Source organism: Apteryx mantelli, chromosome 2 (assembly GCF_036417845.1).
Source record: "Apteryx mantelli isolate bAptMan1 chromosome 2, bAptMan1.hap1, whole genome shotgun sequence".
NCBI lineage: Eukaryota > Metazoa > Chordata > Aves > Apterygiformes > Apterygidae > Apteryx > Apteryx mantelli.
In genome coordinates, this window is record NC_089979.1 from 56,662,060 (window position 1) to 56,682,040 (window position 19,981).

Consider the following 19,981-nt stretch of genomic DNA (forward strand, 5'->3'; position numbering starts at 1 on the left):
ACTTTCTAGTAACAAAATCCATGTTCCCCTACTGTTTTTGACAGCAAGTAGAGTACTCCTGGAAGATGATCTGTTACAGACAGAGGGAGACAATCACTAGGCTTTTGATTATATATTGGCAAGTGTCAATCAATAAGAAAGTCAGATTACATGTCTAAGAGATGCCCTTGAGTCAAACGAACATCACATTTCATCCTGTTTGTCAATATAACATGATTTGGGGGGCAAGTGATAGCACTGCTGTTTTTGCAAATAAATAGAAATGAATACGAGGATACTAACAGTCTCTCTTAACTTGTTTAATAGAGTTGAAATGTAGATTAAGCAGTATATAAAAGAAATCCCCGCTTCTTATCATCTTCAAAGAATCTGGTTGCTTTGATGACAAATATATGTTGGGAGATTTTATAGCAGTTTAGTATGAAAGCAATGGATGCAACCTGGATGACACAGTGCATTTCAAATCCCTTTTCAATATGCTAACTCTGCAAAAAATCAAGCCATCAGCAAACCTAGAATTACTACCAAATATCGCAGTGCCTATCTGTGTTCATCATTCATCGTGTCATAGAATTTTGCACCATAGATAATTACCAAAAAAAGCATAAAATGTATAGTAGGGATTTAATAAGAGCTCTCAGAAAGAAGGACATTCAAAATAAAGACTTAAATTTTCTGTGCTATTCCTTGAGTCATTCAGGAATCCAAATGAGAACAAAATAGCTTTCCTGGCACCATTCCCTTTAGAGATACCTTTTGCCTCTGAGCGTTACCACACTCTAGAGGTCATTCTTTGCTCTCAGGGACGTTTACTTTCAAGGTGGCAACCTGAACTGCCCGCTGGCACCTAACCAGCTCTCTTCACAATCATTCTCCCAAAAGTCACAGTAAGGAGCAACAGAAATCTTACTGGTAGCTGGTGTTTCTAATGGAGGTGACTCTGTTTCTTGGTGGTTTTGAATATAAAGGAGGCTTCTGAGATATGCTGGAAATGTGAAGTCAAAATGATCTAGAAAAAGAGGTCTGAACAGATAAACTTGCTTGTGTCAGAGATACCAGAAAACAAACCTCTCTTTCTGGAAGTTTTTCATCTCACTCTGTCATTTTTTTTCTGTTCTAGGAGATGAAATTTCTGGAGAGGAAATATTTTTCATGAAATGAGAACAAAGTCAACATGTCATGTTGATTATAAAATTCTGAAGAGGGAAAATAATATTTAGAACTGAAAAGAAGGAACAAAACACATGATGATGTCTTAACCTGGAAGATACTCTCCATGGTGGGTCACAACCCCATGGAGGTGATAAAAGGGAACAAAAGGGATGTCTGAAATAGAAAATTTGGGTTTCAGCTAAAAAGGACATCACTTTACAAATGGCCAAAGAGTGGATATACAACATGCATTACAAGGCACTGCCACATAACACTGTTCTTACTTGAGAACCCTAGCTAATAAATCAGCATGAACAAATACAAGATTAAGACTGCATCATGCAGCTAAAGACTCCATCTGTAAAAAATAATATTCCATCTTACCTCTGGTTATGTCTGAATTTACATGGTACAAAGACCATTAAATAAAAGATGCTTCCCATTCACATAGTCCATGACAGATACAGGTTACTGAGTTGGAGCACCGGGCACTGGGCTTTGGCTAATACAATCTAGTGCACTTATGTAGCCATCTTGCCTACATAGTTTAGCTTGTTATGAAGCTTGGTTCTCAGCAAAAGATGTCTTGGAAAGACGGTTAGTTTTGCATGAAAGAGGGCAAATTGTTCTGGAGAAGGCTAAGGAAGAAAGGATGAGGTGGTGACAAATATAGTGCATTTGCATTGACTGATTTAACCGCAGCATGTAGTATGTTATTAGGTGCTTGCTGCTGGGAGTATAAAGGCTTTACAATAACAAAATATCTGTCAGTGAATGATAAAATGCAGGAATTTTTATTTTATTTTCCCCAGGAGAAAATTGATGCCTTACAAAATCCACAAGACCTGAGTCATCAAGTTATCACTGTCAGTGGGCAAGTCTTTCAGACACCTTACCTCATCTCACTACAAATCACACACCAGTGAAAAATGCATATCACTGCAGAAAATTGCATCCTTCCTTGTGTGATAGACACAGTTCAAAAAATTACAGGGCCTGAAGCACCTATCAGATTAGAAAGTGAACCTCACCTGAGAACCCTGTTTCACATCACATCAGAGACAGAGGGATGAGGATGTCTGGAAGCTACGGGTTTCAAGCTCTGGGAATGTGGTTACTTAGCAATTCAGCATGATGACTCAGTCCAAAGCTCTGGTAGCGCAGGAGCGCCTGCAGTTGCTGAGGTTGCCTTCTGACAGGTCTGCTTTTGAAGATCGCTTGCTTTTTTGGTGAAATGGTGCCTGAATTCCCATGAGACATCCCTGTTCCCCGAGATATTCAAGGAAAGATGTTGTTCTCCGTGCCATTTTCAATCGACATTGGAAAATTTCCTTCCACTTAGCAGGTGCTGCAAGGCATAACTAAATCCTTGTTGTTAGATAATTCCAAAGTATATTTTAAACCAGCCAGCCACGGGCAAGAAAACAGAATTAAGGAATTCCTGACCTTCTTTTGGTATCTTCAGGTCATGCTGGAAGTACAAGCAAACCATGTTTCAAGCTAAGTAGTCTATTTGATTTTATATATAACCATGCCATAGAAAATGAGTGATCAGAGGATACAAAATTTTTTTCTCGCATTTTCCAGTCATCTGCAGAACTGTTACTGTAATGTCACAGTATGTCCTTTACCTACCTGTTTCATACTCAGAGCTAGTTTATGAAGAATGAGATTTTGATTGATGATAGAATGTAAATTGTTACCCTTCTCCTTCTCCCACCAGGATAGTTGCTTTCAATTTATGTATCCATCCTCTGTTAAACTGTCATCCTTCAAAGAATCCATTCAATGAGAGCAATTTTGAGTCAGGCTTTGAGGCCTTGAGGACTGGGGTTGCCTATTTGTATGTTGAATTAGCACACTGTCAGGGGTAATTCTACCACTTCAGAACTGGCCTCTATTTCCTCATCTAAGAGTAGGTTTCATGGTCTTTATGTGCATTTCTAAGTTTTCTTATAAGGCAATTGCAAATATTTTATTTCCTTATGACATCATCTGCTATCTGCTAATGACACAATGATGGAAAGTGTTGCATTTGATTAGCTACTGAAATCACACGAAGGCAAAAAAGACAGTGAAAACTGAAAACATGCAAAAGTCTGTGGTGTTTAAGCTCTTCTTGGGTATGCACTAATGTTCTGCTACTTTCTCAGTAGTCAGTTAGCTAAGCAGTCAGATATTGGTATGTGCCATTATGGTCATTCCATCAAGTGAATTACTTCTGCTTGGGCTGAAGAATAAATCCATCTGTGTTATTCAGACTGAAACAGAACTGAAATCTAGTCAGTTATGCTGTGGCCAGAAACCCATCATCCATGTTCAGTCTTTTGTAATGATTCAGATGTATGTTAATGAAACATGTTAAAACTGAGTCAATGGCCCATATAAGTCATTCAGAAACCTCTATCCTGTTCTCTATCTAAGAAACAGAAAACAAGATTTAAAAGCTCATTTCACTTTTGAATGAATTTAAAGGAAAAAAATTGTGAAGAAATATCATGCATGATGTCACTGGAATACGCAAGCATTCCCAAACTCATGACCTACATGTTTTAAGGAAAAGCCTCATTAAATAATTCTCAGATTTAAAAAGTAATTTAGTAAAAAATGTAATGATGCAATTCCTCTTTTTACTGAAGCTATTCAGATTAAGCCTCCTAAAATTCGCTGAAGATTATATGCCAGACTTGGAAACTCAGCTTAGAATGTGAAAATTGACCAAAGAATGATCTTTTTGGCTTAGGCATCTCCAAAACTGAACATCCAGCATTTTAAGTTGGTTAAAAGTTTCATTACTGATGTGTAAGCTGAAATCCAGCTCAGCTCTTTCTGTCTGAAATGTATTGTCTCTGGATAGCTAAAAAGAGCAAAAAGCAATAATTTATTTTTTGCCTCTGATGTGAGTGAAACTGAATTCACCTAGGGAATAGTTCCTGGATAAGAAAGCAGAGAGTTTTTATTAAGCTACTTTGAAAAGCTGGCTTTCTTTTTTCTGTTATAATAAAGTGCTACAAAATTCTTTCTCTTTCACTGTATGTGTGAGAGAATTTTCATCAGTGAAAGCAAAACACATTTAAATTTTCAGGGTTGAATGCTCCCAAGAGTATTAAAAAAATTGGCAGAGATACTCTGTGAACCATCCATATTCATTCTGAACAAATATTGGTGCACAAGGGAAATTTCAGATGACTGGTAGAAAGTGAATGTGGTATGCTGTAAAGAATAAATGTGACAGGTTCAGGTAATTAGAAGCATGACATAAACCCTGGGCAAAATAATATAAATACAGATATGGGAAGGAAATAGAAATTAATTCATAGGTAATAGTGTATGCAATGTTAATCAATACATTTTTTGTGGAAAATAGGTGCATTCAAACAATAAAATCAGATGAGATGAAAATGCAGTTGCTTCAGGTAGATATATTGAGTTAATACACATGGATTACTTTAAGTCATTTGATATAGCCCTGGATGACAGTTATATAAAAAACAGTACTATACAAAACCAATTTACCTGTATCAAGTGCTCTGAACTGGTTAGCAGCTACATCAGCATGTGTCTACTCCGTTGTATTGGGGTTATTCAAGGGCTTCAAAGGGACAGTTCAATATCTTTATCAATGATCTGGAAGAAAAGATAAAATCTTTACTGGTAACTTTGCAAATGACATAAAAATTGCTAGAGAAAGAAAGAGTAAAGAGGTTAAAAAAAAAACCAAATAGCTAAGGGATATTTAACATCATCCTTCAGGTCTTAAGCCAATATTCCATTATTTAAAAATAGGATGTGTTTTAATGTGGAAGACAGATCATCCCCCATCTGCCTACAGTGGGACTTGGACCTCTCTAAAGTCTCTGGCACTGAGCCCTAGAGAGGAAGGGTGGTGGATGAATAGAGCCTACTGGCCAATAGCTTCCCATGTTCCTAATTTCTAATCACCTTATACAGTAAAGGAAAAAAAAAAAAGAAAAAAAACCTGCCAGGCACAGGAAAAAAAGCATATCCCAGGTTTGCAGCAGCTGACTTGGGTTTTGTATTAAATTGGTCTCTCTCATACTATGGCAGAGTATCCTTTTCTACATGGGGTGGTATGCAGACCTTTTTACCCCTTGCTATTTCAAAAACGCTGTCCTGAGAGACACAGCAAGATTTTGCAGATATTCCAACTCCCCCTCTGCAAAGTGATCATACCTGGTTTTAGGTGACCCACCAAAGCACCAGAACAAAGTCTGAAAGACAAGTCCCTGTTTGTACACAATGATGTATCAATTGCATATTGCAACCTGGCAGGTTCTCATGGGTATCATTTGTACAATTAAGCTATAAATAATTCAGTATTTGTCAGTGAAAGATTCCATCAATAATTTTATGTAGGCTTTTTTCTTTTTCTTCCCTTGAATGCAAAGAAAATAAATATTTCATATATGATGTCTCAGGTAAAATGTTCAAGCTTATGTGCACACTTAGAACATTTTTGCAACAAACTGGAATTGGGAGATGATTCTGGAAACCTTGTGTATTTTATCCTAGATCTAATGAGTTAATCTACAGCAAAGATCTTTCACTTGTCTGTTATCTGTATATTAGTAACCTTAGCTTCTTGTATCTGTTAGAAGAGCTGCTTGAACACTTGTCTGTTTCCTACCACAACACAAGGGTTACAGAGGAGGAATTGCCAGGAGATGCACACAGCTCATGAAGGCAGAATGGCTGCAGATGCCCGAATAGGCTGTGATTTTGCAAATCTGCAAACACTTAAGTGTGTGCATATGAGAATTCATTTGGATTTCAGTGGATCTAAAGATATACATTTGCAGAAGCAGGGCTCTAGCTGCCATAAGTGCTTGTGATTTAACTGATCATTCAGTTTTGAGTAAAATCTTTATGCTCTTTGATAACAGACTACCGGGGAGTGGATCTTTCATTGACAACTTGAATTTCTCAATTTGCATTTCCCCTTCTTCTGCTCGGTCCATTTTCAGACTCTCAACTAATTTGATATTTCAGCAGAGACAAATGTTTTGTTCTCATGTTCATGATACCTATTTATTTTTAAAGTGTTGCTAACATATCTTTTGCTGCCCCTTTCTGTATGGCCCTTATGCTTAATTGATGTAAAATGTGGCTGTTAAAATGTTCTTCTTTGAGAACAGTTGCTAAATTTTCCCCTGAGATCTGCTCCTTCTGTCTGTCTTTGGTCAGCTCTACTCCATTTTATAAGAAAAATATAGCACTGATTCTTCAGCGTGTATTTGCTTTCTCTTGTAAGCATTGCAGAGCTAATGTACCCTGGGAAAAGGAGTTGTATTCTTCTCATTTGCAAATGCCATTAATAGAATTGTGGACCAAATTCCATATTCAACTCCAAATTACACACTCAATTAGGGCCTGATCCAATGCTTGTTAAAGTCAATGGAAAAATTCCCATTCATTTTAATGGACTGTAGCTTAGACCTTAGGGAATGTGCATTTTCACTGCAGATAATCAGTTTAATCTTTGAGCACATTGGAATTTATACAGTGAGAGAAACATAGGATTGGAAGGGATTCCAGAGGTCATATCTCAAGGCAGAATCAGCTAAGTCTGTATCTCCTGACAGATGTTTGTCTAACCTGTTCTTAAAGGTCTCCGTTGACTGAGGCTCCATAGCCTCTCCAGGCAATCTTTTTCACTCATTGCCCTTACAAGTTCTTCATATCTGCTGTGTGTTCCTACTCTAGTCTAAGCCCATTATGTCCTGTCCTATCCAAGGTAATTGAGAGCAGACTATTTTCTTTCTCTTTGCAATAGTTTTTCATGTATTTTAAGACTATTAACATACACGTGAGTCAATCTTGTCTTCCTTAGGCTAAACAACCTCAGTTCTTTCAGTATATTCTCATAAATCATATTTTCTGGACCTTAGTCATTATGGGTGCTCTCCTCTGAACTCCCTTCAATTATCCCCCATCTTTCTTGAAGGATAGTGGCCAAAACTGGATAGTGCATCAGTGCAGGTCTTACCAGTGTTTATTAGAGGGAGAGCACTTCATGAGTCCTGCTGAGTGTCAGTACAATGGTTGCCTTTTTACACATCAGTATCACATTATTCACACGTATTTACCTTGTGACCCACTACAACTCAACCTAGACATAATTTGAAAATATAATTTGAGGGCTTCGTGCAAATGGTCAGGAGATGCTGAGGTCAGAACTAGCATCACAAAGTTGCTGTGTGTATTAACACAGCAAAGGAAAGGTGAAATTTGACTCCCAGTTGTCAGATGAGTTCTTCAAACTGACACTGAGAAAGAACATGATTTTGTTTGTAAGAATATCAAATTGATAGAGATGCAATGAGCATAGAACACCATAATGCTGTTTTTTGCAGAATTACTTCTCAGGTTACCACTGCTATTTAAGACAGTTTTTCTCTTCTGGAGGTCAGTTTCAATTATATGCGTATGTTTGTACACCTATCTATGTTTTCTTTATTTTCGGCTACTTTTTTGTACAGTGCTAATGCATTTTTAAAAATGTAACTCCAGCAAACTACTTGTCATTGCCCTAATGGAAAGCTCTAGATCCTGCAGGATCTGCTTGCTCTAATCTTGCTCATAAATTCCCTGCCTAGGTACTAGCCAATCCTAGTGACACTCCAGCACACAATCATTTATCAGTTTATGTAGCTCCAAAGGTTACGGGGATCTTGAACCTGAGTTTATGCTCAGATGCAAATTACTTTCTGAAGTGATTTACATCAACTGCTTTGCCCAGATTTGGACAAAAATGGCACAAAGAATTATCAGCGTTTTCTATCTCTTAAATTCAAACTGACAAGGAAGGGCCTAACTATATAAGTGGTAGCTGAATGCTCTGAAGACTGACACTCCTGCCATCATTGGCAATAGTAACTATGTACAAAAAGGGTCTTAATCTCAGAACATCTCACCCTTACCAAAAAAAAAAAAAAAAAAAAGACCAAAAATTTTTGTGGTCAAATCACAGATTTCTGCTGCTGCAGAGGAAAAGTAAAAGATCTCCCAGTGACTAACTTCACTATTGAAAGGCTCACATCATGCTTGTGTGCAGCCTAGCAAATGGAGGCATACTCATATTTGACTTAATGATGTATTCCACCAAGTAAAACCAACACATTACACATTCCATGTTCTGTATATTCAATTGTCTCATTACATCCCTCATGAATGTATGTGAACTGTAAGAATCAATTCCAGAAAATGGTGTTCAAAAATCTATTCCCTTAACAACATTGCCATTTTTCATTTGCCAAACACTGATGTGTCCTTGAATGTCTAATGGCTTTTAGCACATTTTCAGTTGGCTCAGGAATCAGTCAATTCTTTAAATGCTAAGGTACCACCAAAGGCATAGGGCATTTTTGTCTTCAGCAAGAACAGAAGCAGGGCCAAAATATGAAGTGTGCAAATATTTTACACTACAGCTATTTACCAGAACGCCATTACAACAACAAGAGTTTTACTGATTGTTTCCCAGGATTACTTTTTACCTGCATACTCAAAGTACATTGTATGTTTTTATAATAATGTCACTAAGCAGAGAAATAGACTGTAGTTGAACAAACTTGAAGATATCCAATTAGGACCCACTCTTCCGGTCTGTAACAAGTGAGCCTAAATTTATATTTGGAATTCATTAGCAGCCAAGTAAATTATGACTACAGCATGCTTGTACGCTATGAATAGTTTTGTATTTCAAAAGATAAATTGCAGCACCAAGAGGTCAGGTATTTCCTTAAAGAGAAATTAAAATGTTCTTTTACCTTTATACCTTTGCTGACTTATTTACTGACTTAGCAATGGAGCATGCATATGATACTTCAGTGAGCGAGATCTAGAATTTTCCCATTAATATGACAAACTCATACAGCACTTAGTTGCTTTTTCTGATAATCTTAATAACACCAAGAAATTGCCAAGAGGGTCATGATATTCTTTCATTACAAGACATTTTCAAGTTCAGAATTGGTAGGACTGAATAAACCACCTGAATAATAAACGGTGAAAAACAGTATTATGAAACTGAATCAACACTGATACTTCTCAGGTATAGAGAAAGCTCATTTAATATTTAACAGCAAACAGTTTTGAAAAATGTCAAGCCATCTTCAAACTGAGATATTATAACAATGGTATTGAACTCACAGTGTGAAAAATATTAAGATCTACAAACACACAGGACAAATGTTAACCCGAGAATAAGCAAATGTTAGCCTTTTGCAAGCAATGAATATACTAAGGATGCTTCTGGGATGACATAATGATCTCACTCAAATCAGTGAGAGGTTTTCCGTCAATTACAATAGAGCCAAGATTTCATTCCTGAACTTTGCTATGACGTGTTAAAAAAATGAATCAGATGTTGGAGAAGGTTGCCAGGTATTGCTAATCAACAGCACAGGTGTTGTTTAATATAAGAAATTGCTTCAGTTTGGGTGAAATAGCAGTACTGTGTAAAGCATTCGATCAGAAATGATATTAAATGCAACAAAACACAAAGCATTATTAAGGTTGTAAATGTGTTTGAACAACAACAAAGACTACATTAAAAATACATGTTCATACATAATTGCCATTAATCCACCCACTCAGTGTTTATGTACTAAGTTTGCCTTTACTCTAAGACTAAATGAGTAGAACCCTATAAAAATCAAGCTGGACAGGCAAGCATTGAAACAGGCTGCCCAGGAAGGCTGTGAAATCTCTGTCCTTGGAGGCTTTCATACCCAAAAGGACAAAGCCCTTAGCAACCTGGCTTGAATTCAGTTTTGACCCTGCTTTGAGCAGGGCATTGGACTAGAGCCCTCCTGAGGCCCCTTCCAGCCTGAATGGTTCTGTGATGCTCCCTCTGCTAGTAAAAACATGCTTTGGGCCCAGGCTTAGAGTCCATTCGGTTCCTCTTAATGTGCTGCTGAACAATTAATCCAGTCCTCCTCCAACCTGCACACATCCACTGATGTCACATGTCATGATCTAACATGCAACCATGCATATCATCAACACATTTGCATGGAAAAACATGCATGAGAAAACCTGTCTGACATGTCATATTAAGGAGAGGCCTTAACTCCTGTTTCTCCCCAGATTTTCCTATCTCAGATTTGTATAAAAAATTAGAAAACATGGGTATTTCTCTCTTCTGAATCTAGATTGAAGCAGCTACTTTTGAATTTGTGATCTTTACTGTTATTTTTTACCCTGTTAAAAGGAGAAAGGATAGAACCTTTTGTAGCATTTAGTATTTTACAGCAGTTCCCCATGTCTTGATTCTTTGAAAGCCAAGCCCCAAAAGTTATTTTCGTATGCAGAAACCTGGCTTGGGTGGAGCTCGGTTACCATTTCTGAGAAGCATATGCTACGACTTAACCTTTGGTAGATTCATGAATAGGAAAGAACAGAAAGTGGAGGTCATACAGTAAGTGTCCTCGTTAACAGCAGAAGAAAAAATTCACTAGGACAGAAAAAAATGTATCTATCTTCCACTTTATCTTCCAGATCCCAGGGGCAAGAATGCATAAAAAGAGTGGAACATGGTTTTGCTAACAAAGCCCAGCAGACCATCAGACAATAACTTTAAATTTGTACTGTAAATAAAGGATGCTATTTAAGAACTTGTTTTACAGGTATCATAAAATAAGTATGTAGAAGGAAAACCACAGCCAGAATAGTTACAGACCTTCAGCAACATTTTCATGTATATACCACATAACTCCACCTATTGAAGCCAATTCCAATTAGGTAAAAATACTCTGAGATACTTTTCTACAACGTTTCTCAACATATTTCTTCTTCAGTCAGTGACAGTATTGAAATTCACATTGGCATGGAAGAATGTTTCAACCTTAGGACCAAGAAGGACTGAGGCCGGAAATACTGTTGGTTCTTTCCTTGGGAAGGCTGAGGCAGGAGAACTGCTGGACCTGGTGCCTAGAAAGGGATGGCATAGATAAAGGTGCTGAAGAGCTGATGTAGGGAGACACAACAGTGGGAGACCAGAGGCAGACAGCTGAAACAGAGGGTGAAGGCTCTGCCGGAGTCAAAGCAGAGCTTGGACCTAAATTACTCAGAGGGCCTCCCCTGCAGAACGGCCTCAAAACCCTTCCTTGTGGTTGTGGCGGAGGTAGGGGTATTCAACAAGGAAATGAAGAGAGCCTCAACTCTCACTGTGGTGAGTTGACATTGAAAGTCATTTAAGTGATTGCTTTCAGTGTATTTATTATCAGGACATATTTTTCAAACAGGTTATTTTCCTGTACATGTTCCTAGCATACTTTCACCACATTGCAAGAGTTGAAAAACAGAAGTGTTAATCCTTTTGACTTCTTTTCCAGCACCTGTATTCCAACCTTCCACGAGTACAGACTTAATTATATATCTTATAGCAAGATTTTTCAGGTGTTAATTTTACAATTTAGGAATCATCAGGTTTTAGATGGATTTGGCTCGCTATATGATTTCTCTTTAGTTTGTCACTGGTGTATTCAAATATCCCAGGACTTGCTATCTGCCTGGAAGAGTAGTATTAACAAAAAGGCCTACAATGAAAACACAGTGTATGTCAGAAGAATGCAGATAAGAAAGGCGATGAATATACTTTATTCCTGCCTACTAATGACTTTTATTTCTCATTCAGATTTTGCAAGAGACCAATGTCACTCATAATAGAGTCCCTATTAACATTCCTAAGCCTTGAGCCAAAGACAATTGCCCTTTTCTAGGATAGTGTTTGGAGAACTTTTTAAGCTAGATTTTGCCTATTTGAGAGCCACATCTCTTAACCCTGGAGGGCTGAAAAGTCCACAGTGATCTAGGGTCCTGACTCACAAAATGGTAGAACTGCCTTCATGCTGGTCAACAGTGATCCTAAAGCAGCTTGTACTTGATGGAAATCAGGAGTTAGCTCTAACATCTCAAACCTCACCTGTGAAAATTCTGGGCCCAAGTCACAGCTGTCACTGGGTCTGGGGATATTGTGACTGTTTACCCAATTTGCCCTTCTTTCTTTCCCTATTGCTCCTCAGCCACCTATCTTGAAGCAAGGCAGGAGATACCCTTTTTTCCCTCTCTCTGATCTTGCATGCTGTCACCTCTGTGTTCCTGAGTGCTGCTGCCCTGCTTATAACCTGGCTTGGGTCCTTCCTCACTGCAAGCTTGGGAGTGAGGATCGCTTTCTCCTGCACTTGACTATCCAGGATGTGGTTACTGCCACCGTCCTCTACCTACTGGGGATGGGAAACAAGAGCTCCCAGAGCATGGCCTGCTTGCCCTCTTCTTCAAGGGAACAAGGCTGAAATGTTTGCAAACAGAAGAGGAAAGGCAGGAAGCTGCAGACACCTCCAGTGCCCGTGGCTTCAGAAAAGCGAGGAGCCTTAAGGCCTGAAAAGCCAGCTGAAGCCCATGAGGTGCCCGCAGCATGGCACAGTCGCCAACAGCCCGCGGTCCTCGTGTTTCCTTGGGACGTTGCTGCGGGCTGACCGTGGAGACACTAAGCCCGTCTGCAGAGGGAGCCCACCCTGCAGCGGGTGGAAAGGCCCGGCCCGGCCCTCGCCTCGGGGCGAGAGCTGGCCCAAAAGGGCGTCGCCGCGCCAAGACTGGCGGCGGCACCTACGTCAGCACCAACGGCTGCGCGGCACGCGGCTGCTGGCGAGGCGCGCGGCGGGGAGGGGCTGCTACCCCAGCTCCCAGCCCCACAGGCAGGCGGGCGGGAGGGCACACGGAGCGGGGGAGCCCGCTGGAGGGCCTCACCGCCCCGCGGCGCCGAGAGTCCCGCAAGGACCACAACTCCCAGCGTGCAACGCCTCCGCCCGGCCGCCGCGCTGCATGCCGGGAGCTGTAGTTCCTCCGGCGGCACTTTAGCCGCCCAAAGCGTCGAGCCAGAAGCGGTCTCCCCGTCAGTGTATCTTGCCGCGCATGCGCATTCCTCCCTCCTCGCCTTCCCAAAGGGGGAGGGGGCCGTTACTTCTTTCCGCCCCCCCCGCTCACGCGCCCCCTGCGGCTCCAGCGCAGGGGCAGTTGGGAGGGGCGGGGCCGGGGGGCGCCGCGGCGCGTGACTCGCCCGGCCGCGGCGTCTCGCTGGCGCTAGCTGTCAACCGGCGCGGCGGCGGGGAGGGAAAGCGAGGCGTGCGCATGCGCGCCGTGGCCCGCCGCCGCCTCCGCCGCCCTCGTGCCTGCGGAGAGGCTGGCGCTGCCGGCCGCGCGCGCGCCGCCGGGCTGCTGAGCCAGTGCGCGTGGGGAGGCGGGAGCCGGCGAGGAGGGCACGGAGGAGCGGGTGTGGGGCAGCACCGCGCGGGGGGGGCGCGACGCGGCGGCCGCCTCTCGGCGCCAGCACCAGCACTGAGCTGCCGCCGCCCGCCCGCTGCGAGGGAGCGGCGCCGCCGCCCGGCCTCCCCGCCTCCCCCTCCCGCTCCTCCTCCTTCTCCCCCTCCTTCTCCCGCGGTAGCGAGCGAGCGAGATGGCGGCCGCCGGGGCTCTGGCTAAGCACGAGCAGATCCTGGTGCTCGATCCGCCCACCGACCTCAAATTCAAAGGTGAGGGGGAGCCGGGCCGGGCACGCAGGCAGGGCGGCGGGGAGCGGGCGCCGGGGCGGGGGCGTCCGGCTGCGCCGCGGCGCTGGGCCGCCTCGAGGCTCCTGGGCTGCCGCGGGGCCGGGCGCCGCCTGCCCGGGCCGCCGTGGGGGGGGGGGGGGGGGCGCCGCCGAGCCGGTGAACGGGCTTCGCCGCCGCCATCTTGGGATCCCGCGGGGCCTCGAGCGTGTCCTAGGCCCCGGCAGCGCCGCGGCCCGGCCCCCGGCGGCTACGGCGCCCGCTTCCCGCGGGGGGCGCGGGGCCGCCGCGGCCGCCTCCCTCCCGCCGCCGCCGCCCCGGCGCGGTGCCGCCTCCTGCCCCCGCTTGCCCCCCACACGCGGGCACCAGCCCGGCCGTGTCACCCCTCCGCTGGCGAGGCGGGCGGAGCCGCGGCGCAGCCCTTTAGCGCCGGGGCCGGCTGCGCCGGGGAGGGGCGCGGGTCCGGCCTCTTCCCTGGCGAGGGGGAATCGCGCTCCTGTCATTTCTGCGGCCGCAGGGGTCTGAGTGGCTGCGGGTCCCTCCCGAGCCGCTCCGTAAGGTCTCCCTCTATCTAGCAGGTAGGAGAGGCCCGGGAGCGGGTGACTTCAGCCTCGCTTGGAGCGAGCGAGTGGCGAGGGGAGTCGAGGAGGAAAACTCGGTTACCTTCGCATCTGGCCTTTTCCCCCTCCCGCGCTCTGGCACCTCTCCGAGTCCAGCTATTAACCCCTGCTGATACCTGTGCTGTTATTTTGCACCAGCACCCTTCGGATGTGCGAGTAGATGATGTGCCGTCCCTCACACCCCCTGAGGGAATCTGACCCACTGGCCCGGTGAATGACACCCTTTTCTTCTGTCCCCCTGCTCCCCCTTTTCCCCTGGCTGTTATGTTTCAGGCAGGTTTTCAGTTAATACTTGGAGGTACGTAAAAAGGCAGTTCACTCCTTGGGAATGAGAGAAAGATGTGTACGTTTCAGAAGTTTCTGTATTTCAGGTGTTTCATGCCAACTGCATGACTGACTGGCATGAGATGTGTCTGTTAAAATAGGCTCCAGTCAGTGCTTTATCATGTGTGTTTTTTTTCCTACCCCTCCTAATAAATCACAAATTAGATAGTTGTGAAAAGACAGGCTCTTTCCAAAGCTGAGAGGAATCACTGAAAAGTACGGGTCTAAAAAACCTGATATAATAAACAATTTTCAGTGTTCAGTATTTTTTTTTAATACCCATAATGGGCATTGAAAAATCTCCATGAAGATTTCAGTTTTAAAATCAGCGATGTTAGATTTTTTTTAACACAATTTTATCTGAACTTATGTTTCAAGTTTTGTGAACAGTGTCAGCATATGCACTTGTCTAATCCTGTAAATTTTTCTACTTTATTTTCTATTTTCTGTAAGCTCATTTTTATATTATCTTAGGTGGATAAAGCACACTTTATGATGTAAAATTTTTTTAAATGGTCAACTAGAGCAAATAAGTGTTTATTTTACAGTGCGACATTGTGTTGCTCCAAAATACCTTTGGTTGGCCTGGCTTTCATAAATCTTGTTTGGTTTATCACAGAGATTTATAACAAACTGTAATTGTTTTACTGATCTATCAAATCAATTAAACCCCAAATCTGTTGGATCACACATCTTAATTTTTTGACAGCTTCAGTTTTTAAATTGCACATTCACAGAGCCAAAACCATAGTGAAAGCTTAATTTTTTCACTTGCATTTGTGTTACTAAAATGCTGCCAGGTTTGCCTGCACTTGAAATTTCAATACACTGTGCTTTTCTTGCAGGAGTAAGTTGGAGGAAAATTCATGTATGTTTAAAAAAAAAAAAAAAAGCTACCATGTCTAATTTAAAGCTTGCAAACACTGAGTGTCTTCAAGCTGAAACTAAGCCCCATTTATGTGTTACGTAACAAACTGTTGATATAAGGAATGCTGAATAAATATTATATTAGAAGCTTTGTATGAAGCCACTGCCAATCATTAGTCTTTATTGGGGTGTGTGTTTATGTATTTATAGTATGCAATATGTATTCTTTAGGCATAAGCTTTGGTTTCAGGCTAATGCATGTATTAGGAAAATTTCTGTAGAGCAGACTAAGGGGAAACAAAACCTGAAGCACAATGAGACTGTAGTATTTCAATACACTGTAGAAAAAGCAGCACATCAAATGTTCTCTCAATAAATATTTTCTAGCTGCTTATTATTATGAGATGTTTAAAAAGGTTTGTGTACCACAAACAGTAATTCAGTTCTAAAGTATTGTATTGAAGAGTACAGTATTGGTAGAAGGAAATTCTGAGTATTATCTTTTAAAAAACAGATTGGTAAGTAAGAGAGAGTATGGCTCAGAATAAGTGTAACTGCCTGTAGAAAATCATATGACTTCACTTAAAAAAAAAAAAGTATATACTTTTTCAGTGTAGCTGATTGTCCAAAGTTCTTTTATTCTGACAGTTGTCCGTGGTTGTTACTGACTTAATACTGATGATGGGTGTGTAACAGAGATCTGGTTTAAGTCTGAACATCTCAGTAGAACAACATAGTTGTTCTGGTTTTCTTACCTCAGAGAGTCACTCATACTCTCTACTCTAGTTGTATTTGGATTTGCTGACATTTAGGATAACAATGAAATTGTTAATGTGCTCTTAAGCAAACAATGGCTTAGATGAAAAAGTAAGTAGGACTTAAGCAGCTTTTGACAAGATCTAAAATTCATCATTGCCTGATTAATCTCTTATTCATTTTTCTTAAGTTACTCATCAGCAAAAATAAGGGCTATAAAGCATTTGTGCTGAATTTTATTCCACACAGTTCAGAGGGAGGTCTAAAAAAGTGTCCGATGGTGGTTAGCACATTACCTATTTCTGTCTATGACTGAAAGATTAGAATCCTCTATTTGTAGTATCTTGCATTCCTAGAAATTTCAGTCATTAATAGCATTTTGTTGAGAGCGTGATTAATTCCCTCTCTTTCTATAATAGGTAGGTTTCTTTGGATTGTGGAACCATCAGGAATATCTAAAGAAAACTGCATAACAAATGAGTACATTTCAGAATGTTGTGCAAATGTTACAAGGGAAATTATACTTAGAAGTGGTAAAAAAGAGTGGATAGAATACAGAATATCACTTTCAGAGACTCGCTGAAAAGCACTGAGAATTTGACCCATGCATGGTTCTTGTATTCAGGTCTTGAGCCATAATACTCCTTTAGGTTGGTTTTCTTCTGTATTTTAGGCTAATGCATTTTGTTTAGCTTTCCAAATCTGAAATTGTTTGGGTTTGTTTAGGATTGGATAGGAAGAATTGAAACATGAGATACTCAAAAGCAACTAATTCAGAAAGTGGAACATCTTTTGCCTCTAGTATTAAAGTCTTTTCATGTGTCTCATGCATGTAATCATTGTCTGTAGCTCTTGTTTAGTTAAGATTGCTGTAATTTGCAATTGGTTCCTTGTAAATAATTTTTTAAAAAATCTTTTTTTTAACCAGTTATATAGATAAATAGCAGCACTTGAGATTTTCAGTTCAAAGCTTTCCAGCATTGTTGTGGCATCTCCATTGGTCTTCGTTAAACCAAAGAAGCCAATTTTACCATTGTAAATAGCTTGTATTTAAGTTGGTCTTGGTTGATTGTCGTTTTTGAAAAAGCTTCTCCAAATCTTTGTGGCAGTCATAAGACATGCTTTTGCAACACCTAATTGAAAATCAACCCTAATTGATTTGATGAGCCTTGGGAGATTACTAGACAGTGTTCAGAATTTATTTCAAGTGATTCAGAGATGTCTGACTAGGAATAGTGCCAGATTTTATAAAAACTTCTGAATATTCTAAATTGATACCCTCTACTGAAGTTCTTGCTTGCAAGCATGTGAAATCCAGTTACGTTGCCTTTTGTAAAGGTCTCCAAATAGTAAGCCACGCTTTTTCATTTTTTATTTTTATCACACTGAAGCTAGAAATAAGTCAGCAAATCTGAGCATGTCTGTGTCCAAATAATTTTCCCTTTGATGATTTGAGTTACTGGAAGTGATCAGTATAACCAATAATACGTAATTTTTGATTGTTAATCTGGTTCATAATCTAGGATTGTTAGTGTATAAAATCATCTTCTGTCAGCTGGCATATGTTCAAATGACCATTTTCAGGTAAAGTAGAAAGTGCTTCACTGTAATATTACAGCTCATTCTGAAGTGCAGATGTCCCGTGACCTTTTAAATAATACAAAAATATTGGTGTAGATTATGTTATAATCACTACAGTGCTATTGGTACACAGGCTATGTGTTACTGCAAATTGAGAAGGTGGAACTGAAAGGTAAAAATAGCTCACTGTTAAGACCATCCCCTGCCCTCAAGATCCATTGCCAAAATTGGCCCAGGATATCTTTTAGTGTAGGCAGAGTTTGAACTCCTGAAATGTGATGTAACTGCCTTATTTGAGTGTTTTGATTAGGTCAGATGTTACACCCTATTCTCACTCTGCTCAAAGTACCAGTAAATTTGTGGCATTCCAGCTTTCTCAGATGGGTAGAAAATGTTCCTGAATAAAGATACCAGGAAATCAAAATCACATTTTTGAAACTAAACAGTGGGAATGCAGAGGGGAAAAAATGGTTGTAAATGATTACTAGTACAGTTATGACTTTTTGACACTTTGAAATGATTCCTTTTCATTTAATATTTCTTCTGGCTAAGCGTGAATATTATATAACAAGAAAGACTGGATATCCCATGTTCATTTGAATCCTAGTATTCAACAAGTAGTCTTTGATTTATTTTATTTTTACATTGGAAAAGGATTACTGGAATTATTTTGTCTTCCTATATTCCTGTGTTTCTGTCCATTGATTCCTCACTCATATGCAATATTTGTTAATATATTTTTTTAATTTTTATGATACGTATTAATGAAACTTGAGACAGTGATTGGTGTGAATGTGTTGAGGGATGGAATGGAAGAGGTTTATTTATTTTATTTATTTTTTTAACCTTGTTGCTTATGAGGTGATGTGATAATTCTTACGCCTGTACCTCAATGTTAGACTGCATTTAAAACTGTCTAATAAAAAGAGGTTGTGTTTGTCTGTCAAGCCAGGTGTATTGTAGGTGTTAGGTTATATTTTGGCACATCTAGTTTGTCTTTTTACTTTTTTTTTTTTTTCTTAAGATTCAGTTATGAATGACTTCACTGTAAGGACAGAAGAATACAGCAGTAAAAATCTAGATGTATTGTCCTTTCCTTGCAATTAATGGGACTCAGTTTTACTTAATATTACACCTTCAGTAAATGGAGAAACACTATCCAAACCTCACCGTCTTATGTTTCTGGTCATTAATATAAAAGCTTCACCTTTATGCATAGTTACTACGAAGTGCCTACTCATTGTGCTTGTTGATAGCCTAAGCAAGTGTTTGAGGTCACTATAACATATCATTATTAATATTGTAAAAATTTTGTATCATATATGAGTGCTATATCATTGTTTAAGGTCAAGTTGAAAAATAGAATCTTATCATGAAAAAGAAGAGCTGTTACCTGAATTGGTTAGTAGGTCTGCAAATTTACTGATGGTTCATTGTAGTATTACAAATTGTTCCTGGTTTGTCTTGAATGTGATCTGTGAACCTGTTTTACTTTCTGACCAGTTTAGTCTTTGGGAGATGTCTGTTAACCAGATTTTTGTGAACATCAGTCATTAAAGGGTTGTAAGATGCTCGGCTTGGAAGCCATACATTCAAGTTGGAAAAGGCTGCTGGAGAGAACTTGCTATGTGTAAAGTGGGGGAAAAAAATCACTGACTAATGAGAAAAATACTAAGTTTTCCAATGTGAAAGTTGTTGAAATTGAAGGCTTTTTTCCTCAGATGAGCTAGAGAAATGCATATATGCTAATGTCTTGTAAAAAAAAACAAAAACAAACTCTAAAGCAGCAAAATGGCTCTAATAGTGTTATTTCTCATGTGGTACTTGTTGAAAACAGAGATGTAGAAACACAAGTTAGATTTCAGCAACTTTGTTTTCCTTAAGGTAGTAAGATGTTGTATGATATCTAATTAACTTGGCCTCTTCAGTTTCTCCATGATGTTTTGTGTTTTGTTAAATTGGATATTGTTATTTCATTTTATCGTAAATCATTTGGGAATGTAGATGTCAATTTCATCTTACAGTTTGAAGGTATTAATCTAGAAGTACCTGGTTATGTGAATTAAATATTTTTAACTTCATTTCTGTATGAACAAGGTCTTGATAGTTAAGTTT

At 40.6% G+C, this 19,981-nt stretch overlaps 1 protein-coding gene across 1 annotated transcript in view; it reads left to right on the forward strand.

The window, feature by feature from the left end:
• The first annotated feature begins 13,273 nt into the window (after nt 1-13,273).
• The window catches only part of VAPA (VAMP associated protein A), a 32,447-nt gene continuing 25,739 nt past the window's right edge, over nt 13,274-19,981 (forward strand). The window contains exon 1 of the mRNA XM_067290712.1: nt 13,274-13,703. Coding sequence (XP_067146813.1) covers nt 13,628-13,703 — 76 coding nt within the window. The 5' untranslated portion in view covers nt 13,274-13,627. The remainder of the gene's footprint in view (nt 13,704-19,981) is intronic.